General features: G+C 47.3%; 1 protein-coding gene across 1 annotated transcript in view; it reads right to left on the reverse strand.

Annotated features, from left to right (window-relative positions):
- Positions 1-409: 409 nt before the first annotated feature.
- fars2 (phenylalanyl-tRNA synthetase 2, mitochondrial) overlaps positions 410-12,203 on the reverse strand; it is a 34,952-nt gene continuing 23,158 nt past the window's right edge. Inside the window, exons 6-8 of the mRNA XM_072461778.1 lie at positions 6,724-6,884; positions 1,876-2,030; positions 410-1,197 (exon numbers count right to left, since the gene is read on the reverse strand). Of these exons, the coding sequence (XP_072317879.1) occupies positions 1,059-1,197; positions 1,876-2,030; positions 6,724-6,884 (455 nt within the window). The 3' untranslated portion in view covers positions 410-1,058. The remainder of the gene's footprint in view (positions 1,198-1,875; positions 2,031-6,723; positions 6,885-12,203) is intronic.

A 12,203-nucleotide genomic window follows, 5' to 3' on the forward strand; every position in this document is an offset into this window, starting at 1 on the left:
CTGTCCCGTAGTCCTGTTGTCCCGTAGTCCTGTTGTCCCGTAGTCCTGTTGTTCCGTAGTCGTGTTGTCCCGTAGTCCTGTTGTCCCGTAGTCCTGCTGTCCCGTAGTCCTGCTGTCCTGTAGTCCTGTTGTCCCGTAGTCCTGTTGTCCCGTAGTCCTGTTGTCCCGTAGTCCTGCTGTCCCGTAGTCCTGCTGTCCCGTAGTCCTGCTGTCCCGTAGTCCTGTTGTCCCGTAGTCCTGTTGTCCCGTAGTCCTGTTGTCCCGTAGTCCTGCTGTCCCGTAGTCCTGCTGTCCCGTAGTCGTGTTGTCCCGTAGTCCTGTTGTCCCGTAGTCCTGCTGTCCCGTAGTCCTGCTGTCCCGTAGTCGTGTTGTCCCGTAGTCCTGTTGTCCCGTAGTCCTGCTGTCCCGTAGTCCTGCTGTCCCGTAGTCGTGTTGTCCCGTAGTCCTGTTGTCCCGTAGTCCTGCTGTCCCGTAGTCCTGTTGTCCCGTAGTCGTGTTGTCTCGTAGTCGTGTTGTCCCGTAGTCCTGTTGTCCCGTAGTCCTGTTGTCCCGTAGTCCTGTTGTCGTGTTGTCCCGTTGTCGTGTTGTCCCGTTGTCGTGTTGTCCCGTTGTCGTGTTGTCCTGTTGTCGTGTTGTCCCGTTGTCGTGTTGTCCCGTTGTTGTATTGTCCCGTTGTCCTGTTGTCCCGTTGTCGTGTTGTCCCGTTGTCGTGTTGTCCCGTTGTCCTGTTGTCGTGTTGTCCCGTTGTCCTGTTGTCCCGTTGTCGTGTTGTCCCGTTGTTGTATTGTCCCGTTGTCCTGTTGTCCCGTTGTCGTGTTGTCCCGTTGTCGTGTTGTCCCGTTGTCGTGTTGTCCCGTTGTCCTGTTGTTGTGTTGTCCCGTTGTCCTGTTGTCCCGTTGTCCCGTTGTTGTATTGTCCCGTTGTCCCATTGTCCCGTTGTTGTGTTGTCCCGTTGTCGTGTTGTCCCGTTGTTGTATTGTCCCGTTGTCCTGTTGTCGTATTGTCCCGTTGTCCTGTTGTCCCGTTGTCGTGTTGTCCCGTTGTCGTGTTGTCCCGTCTCAGTATCGTCCTTCCACGTCCAGATCGCGCTCCGCCGTCTTCTCGATCTCGGCGTGCGTCAGTCGGACTTCTTCCTGGGTCAGAGTTCGCTCCATGTGTCGGTAAACGATTCGGTAACACTCACTCCTCCGGCCGGTCCTGAGACACACAGTTATCCCCATCATACACAGTTATCCCCATCATACACAGTTATCCCATCATACACAGTTATCCCATCATACACAGTTATCCCCATCATACACAGTTATCCCATCATACACAGTTATCCCATCATACACAGTTATCCCATCATACACAGTTATCCCCATCATACACAGTTATCCCCATCATACACAGTTATCCCCATCATACACAGTTATCCCATCATACACAGTTATCCCATCATACACAGTTATCCCCATCATACACAGTTATCCCATCATACACAGTTATCCCATCATACACAGTTATCCCCATCATACACAGTTATCCCATCATACACAGTTATCCCATCATACACAGTTATCCCATCATACACAGTTATCCCATCATACACAGTTATCCCATCATACACAGTTATCCCCATCATACACAGTTATCCCCATCATACACAGTTATCCCCATCATACACAGTTATCCCCATCATACACAGTTATCCCATCATACACAGTTATCCCATCATACACAGTTATCCCATCATACACAGTTATCCCCATCATACACAGTTATACATACTATTGTACATAGAAGTATTTATCTTCTTGATTATCTTGATCTGTTGTGAAATGCTTCATCTGGACGTGATCTCGGGGGACACAGGGAGGGCATCTGGCTTACTTTGGGTGTGTGAAGCTGTCGACCAGAGTGACCCGCTCCACCAGGTCTCCGCCCACGCTCCGCACCAGGTCGAAGAAGTCGTTCTGGGAGAAAGAACCCGAGTCCGGCAGCCAAAAGGAGATGTCGTTATGAAGAGGAGGGAACTTACTGAGCGGCTGCAGAGAGAGAGAAACGGGTCAGGAACCGGGACTAAACGGGTCAGGAACCGGGACTAAACGGGTCAGGAACCGGGACTAAACGGGTCAGGAACCGGGACTAAACGGGTCAGGAACCGGGACTAAACGGGTCAGGAACCGGGACTAAACGGGTCAGAATTATGCAGGTCTTATACAGGTGTGAGGGGCGTGGCTAAAGCTAGTTTGTGTGAGGGGTGTGGCTAAAGCTAGTGTGTGAGGGGCGTGGCTAAAGCTAGTGTGTGTGAGGGGTGTGGCTAAAGCTAGTGTGTGAGGGGTGTGGCTAAAGCTAGTGTGTGAGGGGCGTGGCTAAAGCTAGTGTGTGTGAGGGGTGTGGCTAAAGCTAGTGTGTGAGGGGCGTGGCTAAAGCTAGTGTGTGTGAGGGGCGTGGCTAAAGCTAGTATGTGTGAGGGCTGTGGCTAAAGCTAGTGTGTGTGTGAGGGGCGTGGCTAAAGCTAGTGTGTGTGTGAGGGGTGTGGCTAAAGCTAGTGTGTGTGTGAGGGGCGTGGCTAAAGCTAGTGTGTGTGAGGGGTGTGGCTAAAGCTAGTGTGTGAGGGGCGTGGCTAAAATTAGTGTGTGTGAGGGGTGTGGCTAAAGCTAGTGTGTGAGGGGCGTGGCTAAAGCTAGTGTGTGTGAGGGGTGTGGCTAAAGCTAGTGTGTGAGGGGCGTGGCTAAAGCTAGTGTGTGTGAGGGGCGTGGCTAAAGCTAGTGTGTGTGAGGGGCGTGGCTAAAGCTAGTGTTTGTGAGGGGTGTGGCTAAAGCTTGTGTGTGTGAGGGGCGTGGCTAAAGCTAGTGTGTGTGAGAGGTGTGGCTAAAGCTAGTGTGTGTGAGGGGCGTGGCTAAAGCTAGCGTGTGTGAGGGGCGTGGCTAAAGCTAGCGTGTGTGAGGGGCGTGGCTAAAGCTAGTGTGTGTGTGAGGGGCGTGTCTAAAGCTTGTGTGTGTGTGAGGGGCGTGGCTAAAGCTAGTGTTTGTGAGGGGTGTGGCTAAAGCTTGTGTGTGTGAGGGGCGTGGCTAAAGCTAGTGTGTGTGAGAGGTGTGGCTAAAGCTAGTGTGTGTGAGGGGTGTGGCTAAAGCTAGTGTGTGAGGGGCGTGGCTAAAGCTAGTGTGTGTGAGGGGTGTGGCTAAAGCTAGTGTGTGAGGGGCGTGGCTAAAGCTAGTGTGTGTGAGGGGTGTGGCTAAAGCTAGTGTGTGAGGGGCGTGGCTAAAGCTAGTGTGTGTGAGGGGCGTGGCTAAAGCTAGTGTGTGTGAGGGGCTTGGCTAAAGCTAGTATGTGTGAGGGCTGTGGCTAAAGCTAGTGTGTGTGTGAGGGGCGTGGCTAAAGCTAGTGTGTGTGTGAGGGGTGTGGCTAAAGCTAGTGTGTGTGTGAGGGGCGTGGCTAAAGCTAGTGTGTGTGAGGGGTGTGGCTAAAGCTAGTGTGTGAGGGGCGTGGCTAAAATTAGTGTGTGTGAGGGGTGTGGCTAAAGCTAGTGTGTGAGGGGCGTGGCTAAAGCTAGTGTGTGTGAGGGGTGTGGCTAAAGCTAGTGTGTGAGGGGCGTGGCTAAAGCTAGTGTGTGTGAGGGGCGTGGCTAAAGCTAGTGTGTGTGAGGGGCGTGGCTAAAGCTAGTGTTTGTGAGGGGTGTGGCTAAAGCTTGTGTGTGTGAGGGGCGTGGCTAAAGCTAGTGTGTGTGAGAGGTGTGGCTAAAGCTAGTGTGTGTGAGGGGCGTGGCTAAAGCTAGTGTGTGTGAGGGGCGTGGCTAAAGCTAGCGTGTGTGAGGGGCGTGGCTAAAGCTAGTGTGTGTGTGAGGGGCGTGTCTAAAGCTTGTGTGTGTGTGAGGGGCGTGGCTAAAGCTAGTGTGTGTGAGGGGCGTGGCTAAAGCTAGTGTGTGTGAGGGGCGTGTCGAAAGCTTGTGTGTGTGTGAGGGGCGTGGCTAAAGCTAGTGTGTGTGAGGGGTGTGGCTAAAGCTAGTGTGTGTGAGGGGCGTGGCTAAAGCTAGTGTGTGTGAGGGGCGTGGCTAAAGCTAGTGTGTGTGAGGGGCGTGGCTAAAGCTAGTGTGTGTGAGGGGCGTGTCTAAAGCTTGTGTGTGTGTGAGGGGCGTGGCTAAAGCTTGTGTGTGTGTGAGGGGCGTGGCTAAAGCTAGTGTGTGTGTGAGGGGCGTTTGTACCTCTCTTTATGTCATGCTAATGCTAATGCTAACGTCAGACGCTTTATGAGCTGGAAATATCAGATTGTGGCTCTTGACAAAGCGAGTGCCATAAACAGGAAACAGCTGTTGCTAACGTGCTACGCTAGCTTTGTGTTGCTAAGGCTCCACATAGTCGTTAGCATCAGTGGAAACGAGGAGCTTTAGCACGAGATCCGTGTCCGAGTTTGGAGGGATGAAGAGAAAGTGTCACTTTTAGTCACGGTTTGTTGCTTTATTGACGCGTTTCTTTTTCAGATTATTTTTGTCAAATGTTTGTGGCGATCAAATTTGCGTTTGAAGAGAGGAAGAGGAAGTCTGTCATTTAAAGCCTTGTTGTCATTTTATTCACTTTAGTTGCATTTTGTCACTTGTAGTTGTGTGTTTTTGTCACATTTAGTTGCTTTTTAGTCGCTGTTGCTGTTTTCTCGGTCACCTTTAGTCACTTTTACTGTTGAAATGATTACTTTCTTTGGCCCTGTGCTGTTTGCCATCTCGTGTTGGCGTCCACAGCGTCCACAGCGTCCACAGCGTCCTCTCACAGACACATGAACATCAGACAGGTTTGAGCTCGTCCCTCTGGAGCTCCAGGGCCAGAGCGTTAAAGGGGGCGCGGCCCAGGCTCTGCCCAGGAGGAGTGCTCTGACCCTGGGCAGGATCTGAGCGTCGCCTCCGACTCTCTGGAGCTCTGAGCTTCATCAGAGACACGTTCACCTGGAGCTCGTGTTCCCACAGAAATAAGACCCAAATGTCTCATATTTAAATGTGAACAATGGACAGAGCAGTTTAAATGTCTTGACACTGATTTATTATTTAGTTTGTGACTAAACTAGATGAAAATTGGCCAAAACAGCTTAGATTTGTTTTTAAAATGTGATAAAATTAGAGTTCGAATCAGAACAAATTGTTGGTTCTGTCAGAATCTTGTTGAGTCCAAGATTGTTAGAGCTTCAGGCTCTTCATTAGAGCTTCAGGCTCTGCATTAGAGCTTCAGGCTCTGCATTAGAGCTTCAGGCTCTGCATTAGAGCTTCAGGCTCTTCATTAGAGCTTCAGGCTCTGCATTAGAGCTTCAGGCTCTGCATTAGAGCTTCAGGCTCTGCATTAGAGCTTCAGGCTCTGCATTAGAGCTTCAGGCTCTGCATTAGAGCTTCAGGCTCTGCATTAGAGCTTCAGGCTCTGCATTAGAGCTTCAGGCTCTTCATTAGAGCTTCAGGCTCTGCATTAGAGCTTCAGGCTCTGCATTAGAGCTTCAGGCTCTGCATTAGAGCTTCAGGCTCTGCATTAGAGCTTCAGGCTCTGCATTAGAGCTTCAGGCTCTGCATTAGAGCTTCAGGCTCTGCATTAGAGCTTCAGGCTCTTCATTAGAGCTTCAGGCTCTGCATTAGAGCTTCAGGCTCTGCATTAGAGCTTCAGGCTCTGCATTAGAGCTTCAGGCTCTGCATTAGAGCTTCAGGCTCTGCATTAGAGCTTCAGGCTCTTCATTAGAGCTTCAGGCTCTGCATTAGAGCTTCAGGCTCTGCATTAGAGCTTCAGGCTCTGCATTAGAGCTTCAGGCTCTTCATTAGAGCTTCAGGCTCTGCATTAGAGCTTCAGGCTCTGCATTAGAGCTTCAGGCTCTGCATTAGAGCTTCAGGCTCTGCATTAGAGCTGGTGAAAAACCTCCAGACCTTTTGTCCTCCAGACCTTGAGTCTCAGCTCAGTTCTATTTGGTACAAAACCTTTGGTCATAAAACTTAACCAGTTTAAGTTTGTAACATCTGTGTTTAGTTTGTTCTGATCAGCTCCTTCCATGTTGTAAGAACAGATTTGACCCAAGGATTCTTCACTTCCTCCTCATGACTCAAGCGTCTGTCATCTGCAGTAAGAACTGTACAGGAACCTCAGGCACCACATGACTCTCAGTATAAGACCTGTACAGGAACCTCAGGCACCACATGACTCTCAGTATAAGACCTGTACAGGAACCTCAGGCACCACATGACTCTAAGTATAAGACCTGTACAGGAACCTCAGGCACCACATGACTCTAAGTATAAGACCTGTACAGGAACCTCAGGCACCACATGACTCTCAGTATAAGACCTGTACAGGAACCTCAGGCACCACATGACTCTCAGTATAAGAACTGTACAGGAACCCCCGGCACCACATGACTCTCAGTATAAGACCTGTACAGGAACCTCAGGCACCACATGACTCTCAGTATAAGACCTGTACAGGAACCTCAGGCACCACATGACTCTCAGTATAAGACCTGTACAGGAACCTCAGGCACCACATGACTCTCAGTATAAGACCTGTACAGGAACCTCAGGCATCACATGACTCTCAGTATAAGACCTGTACAGGAACCCCCGGGGCGGTAAGCCCCGCCCCTTTTTCTGTTGATAATTGTAGTTTTAAATCAAATTCAAGGTCTTTTCTTGCCTTATAAATCTTGAGATAGTTTTATTACACTCATCAAACAGCTGAAGCTGATTGGCTGTCTCACCTGGAAGCTGATTGGCTGTCTCACCTGGAAGCTGATTGGCTGGTGGAGGTCCTGGACTCTGAACTGTTGGAGGAAACGCTCGTCTCGGCTCCAGAACAGTCGGATGTCGCTGATGTCAAACAGAACCATGGCCAAACGCTCCAGACCCAATCCGAAGGCCCAGCCCAGTTTATGCCCCGCCCCCGCTGTGACGGACAGAGAGAAGAGCCAATCAGAACAGAGAGAAGACCAAGTCCAACTCTTCCAAAAGGCAAGATAAAAGTGTAATCATTTAAACTTTAACTACAGAAGGTGAAATAGATCTGTGACTGTGGAAGTGTCACTGGTGTTTTTATCAAATCTGCAAATGTTTTAGCCTTAAACTTCGATGAAAGAACATGATTCATGATTTATATGGAATAAACAAATTTTTCACAGTTTCACATTTTTATTTTGCAGTTTCAAAAATGGATGGTCTTGGTTTTAATCCCATTTTAGACCTGATTAGTCCTGGTTTAGACCTGGTTTAGTCCTGGTTTAGACCTGGTTTAGACCTGGTTTAGTCCTGGTTTAGTCCTGGTTTAGACCTGGTTTAGACCTGGTTTAGTCCTGGTTTAGTCCTGGTTTAGTCCTGGTTTAGACCTGGTTTAGTCCTGTTTTAGTCCTGGTTTAGTCCTGGTTCAGACCTGGTTTAGTCCTGGTTTAGTCCTGCTTTAGACCTGGTTTAGTCCTGGTTTAGTCCTGGTTCAGACCTGGTTTAGTCCTGGTTTAGTCCTGCTTTAGACCTGGTTTAGACCTGGTTTAGTCCTGGTTTAGTCCTGGTTCAGACCTGGTTTAGTCCTGGTTTAGACCTGGTTCAGACCTGGTTTAGTCCTGGTTTAGTCCTGCTTTAGACCTGGTTTAGTCCTGGTTTAGACCTGGTTTAGTCCTGTTTTAGTCCTGGTTTAGTCCTGGTTTAGTCCTGGTTCAGACCTGGTTTAGTCCTGGTTTAGTCCTGCTTTAGACCTGGTTTAGTCCTGGTTTAGTCCTGGTTCAGACCTGGTTTAGTCCTGGTTTAGTCCTGCTTTAGTCCTGTTTTAGTCCTGGTTTAGTCCTGCTTTAGACCTGGTTTAGTCCTGGTTTAGTCCTGGTTCAGACCTGGTTTAGTCCTGGTTTAGTCCTGCTTTAGACCTGGTTTAGTCCTGGTTTAGACCTGGTTTAGTCCTGTTTTAGTCCTGGTTTAGTCCTGGTTTAGTCCTGGTTCAGACCTGGTTTAGTCCTGGTTTAGTCCTGCTTTAGACCTGGTTTAGTCCTGGTTTAGTCCTGGTTCAGACCTGGTTTAGTCCTGGTTTAGTCCTGGTTTAGTCCTGCTTTAGACCTGGTTTAGTCCTGTTTTAGTCCTGGTTTAGTCCTGGTTTAGTCCTGGTTCAGACCTGGTTTAGTCCTGGTTCAGACCTGGTTTAGTCCTGGTTTAGTCCTGCTTTAGACCTGGTTTAGTCCTGGTTTAGTCCTGGTTCAGACCTGGTTTAGTCCTGGTTTAGTCCTGCTTTAGTCCTGTTTTAGTCCTGGTTTAGTCCTGCTTTAGACCTGGTTTAGTCCTGGTTTAGTCCTGGTTCAGACCTGGTTTAGTCCTGGTTTAGTCCTGCTTTAGACCTGGTTTAGTCCTGGTTTAGACCTGGTTTAGTCCTGTTTTAGTCCTGGTTTAGTCCTGGTTTAGTCCTGGTTCAGACCTGGTTTAGTCCTGGTTTAGTCCTGCTTTAGACCTGGTTTAGTCCTGGTTTAGTCCTGGTTCAGACCTGGTTTAGTCCTGGTTTAGTCCTGCTTTAGACCTGGTTTAGTCCTGGTTTAGTCCTGGTTCAGACCTGGTTTAGTCCTGGTTTAGTCCTGCTTTAGACCTGGTTTAGTCCTGGTTTAGACCTGGTTTTGTCCTGTTTTAGTCCTGGTTTAGTCCTGGTTTAGTCCTGGTTTAGTCCTGCTTTAGACCTGGTTTAGTCCTGGTTTAGTCCTGGTTCAGACCTGGTTTAGTCCTGGTTTAGTCCTGCTTTAGACCTGGTTTAGTCCTGTTTTAGTCCTGGTTTAGTCCTGGTTTAGTCCTGGTTCAGACCTGGTTTAGTCCTGGTTTAGTCCTGCTTTAGACCTGGTTTAGTCCTGGTCGTTGCAGATGTGGACGACTTCATGTTCCACAGCCCGGTGCTGCGATCTGATTGGCTGTGGCCATGAATGCTGTGCTGTGATTGGTCGAAAGGAGGGGCTTGGCTCGGTTCTTCTCCTCTTCTCCTTCCCTCTCTCCCTCTCTTATTTCTCTAACCCTTACTCTTATCTTGCTCCTCTTCCTCCCCTTTCCCTCTTTTTGAATCCCTTTTTCTCCTCTTTATCTAGTTTCCTCCCCCTTTCCCCTCTTTACCCTCTGGTTTATCTCCCTCGTTCCTCTCTGTCTCTTCTCATCTTCTCGTCTGTAGATCTCTCTCTTTTTTCCCTCATCTTCTCGACACTAAATCAATCGTTCTTCCCACTCTCACTTCCTCCAGAGCCTCTCGTAAAGCTCCACTTTCCCCAGGAACGGAGCCTCGATCCTGGGCAACGGCCGAGCCACTGCCCCTTGGGCCTCTGGAGCCCAAAGCAGGCCTAAACCAGGACTAAACCAGGACTAAACCAGGACTAAACCAGGACTAAACCAGGACTAAACCAGGCCTAAACCAGGACTAAACCAGGACTAAACCAGGACTGAACCAGGACTAAACCAGGTCTAAACCAGGACTAAACCAGGACTAAACCAGGACTAAACCAGGACTAAACCAGGTCTAAACCAGGACTAAACCAGGTCTAAACCAGGACTAAACCAGGTCTAAACCAGGTCTTAGATTAGTGTGGACTCTGGGACAGTTGGTTCGATGATGCATCAGATTTGACTCAGGCTCCACAAACACAACTCCACATGAGTAACATTTACACACTGTCCCTGAACGCACCACGACAGGAGCGACAGGAGCGACAGGAGCGACACGTGGAAGTCTTAAACTAATCTCAAATTTCTTCGCTTGTAAGCTTAGAAAACAAAAAACAAGATAAGCAGAATAATGTAATTTTAACAAAACAAGACCAAATACAATCATTAAAAGACTTAAAATAGACTAAATCTCCTGGAGTGACGCGTTCACCTCAGAGTGTTCTAAAGCTCTAAAGACTCTAACTCTTTTACTTTTATCACCTTTGAACTGGTGATACGAGGCCGTCACATCCTGAACACCTGAAGGAGGAGGAGCCACTGACTGTGCCTCATAGAGACTATTTATGTCCTGAACGTGACGTTTATTCACCTCAATTATGTCCAAAAGAACGAAACAAATCCTCCCAAACTGAATCCACAAAGACACAAGACGACATAAGACCATCTTTACACACAATGAGACACACACAAGACGACATAAGACCATCTTTACACACAATGAGACACACACAAGACGACATAAGACCATCTTTGCACACAATGAGACACACACAAGACGACATAAGACCATCTTTACACACAATGAGACACACACAAGACGACATAAGACCATCTTTACACACAATGAGACACACACAAGACGACATAAGACCATCTTTACACACAATGAGACACACACAAGACGACATAAGACCATCTTTACACACAATGAGACACACACAAGACGACATAAGACCATCTTTACACACAATGAGACACACACAAGACGACATAAGACCATCTTTACACACAATGAGACACACACAAGACGACATAAGACCATCTTTACACACAATGAGACACACACAAGACGACATAAGACCATCTTTACACACAATGAGACACACACAAGACGACATAAGACCATCTTTACACACAATGAGACACACACAAGACGACATAAGACCATCTTTACATACAATGAGACACACACAAGACGACATAAGACCATCTTTACACACAATGAGACACACACAAGACGACATAAGACCATCTTTACACACAATGAGACACACACAAGACGACATAAGACCATCTTTACACACAATGAGACACACACAAGAGGACATAAGACCATCTTTACACACAATGAGACACACACAAGACGACATAAGACCATCTTTACACACAATGAGACACACACAAGAGGACATAAGACCATCTTTACACACAATGAGACACACACAAGACGACATAAGACCATCTTTACACACAATGAGACACACACAAGACGACATAAGACCATCTTTACACACAATGAGACACACACAAGACGACATAAGACCATCTTTACACACAATGAGACACACACAAGAGACATAAGACCATCTTTACACACAATGAGACACACACAAGACGACATAAGACCATCTTTACACACAATGAGACACACAAGACGACATAAGACCATCTTTACACACAATGAGACACACAAGACGACATAAGACCATCTTTACACACAATGAGACACACACAAGACGACATAAGACCATCTTTACACACAATGAGACACACACAAGACGACATAAGACCATCTTTACACACAATGAGACACACACAAGACGACAGTTGTCTTATACTGACAGACGCTTGAGTCATGAGGAGGAAGTGAAGAATCCTTGGGTCAAATCTGTTCTTACAACATGGAAGGAGCTGATCAGAACAAACTAAACACAGATGTTACAAACTTAAACTGGTGAAGTTTTATGACCAAAGGTTTTGTACCAAATAGAACTGAGCTGAGACTCAAGGTCTGGAGGACAAAAGGTCTGGAGGACAAAAGGTCTGAAGGACAAAAGGTCTGAAGGACAAAAGGTCTGGAGGACAAAAGGTCTGAAGGTTTTTCACCAGATGTAAAAGAGAATCACATGAAAAGATTTGATGAGTTGAAAGAGAAACGGACTTTTATAGTTTTTACACATAAAGAGTTATTATAACCTCTGACTGAGATGTTTATCAAGGTCATGACCTTTATAGCCTCTGACTGAGATGTTTATCAAGGTCATGACCTTTATGACCTCTGACTGAGATGTTTATCAAGGTCATGACCTTTATGACCTCTGACTGAGATGTTTATCAAGGTCATGACCTTTATAACCTCTGACTGAGATGTTTATCAAGGTCATGACCTTTATAGCCTCTGACTGAGATGTTTATCAAGGTCATGACCTTTATGACCTCTGACTGAGATGTTTATCAAGGTCATGACCTTTATAACCTCTGACTGAGATGTTTATCAAGGTCATGACCTTTATAGCCTCTGACTGAGATGTTTATCAAGGTCATGACCTTTATGACCTCTGACTGAGATGTTTATCAAGGTCATGACCTTTATGACCTCTGACTGAGATGTTTATCAAGGTCATGACCTTTATGACCTCTGACTGAGATGTTTATCAAGGTCATGACCTTTATAACCTCTGACTGAGATGTTTATCAAGGTCATGACCTTTATGACCTCTGACTGAGATGTTTATCAAGGTCATGACCTTTATAACCTCTGACTGAGATGTTTATCAAGGTCATGACCTTTATAGCCTCTGACTGAGATGTTTATCAA

This window comes from Eucyclogobius newberryi, unplaced genomic scaffold (assembly GCF_026437365.1).
Source record: "Eucyclogobius newberryi isolate DKJ021-1_F unplaced genomic scaffold, fEucNew1.0.hap1 SCAF_312, whole genome shotgun sequence".
NCBI lineage: Eukaryota > Metazoa > Chordata > Actinopteri > Gobiiformes > Gobiidae > Eucyclogobius > Eucyclogobius newberryi.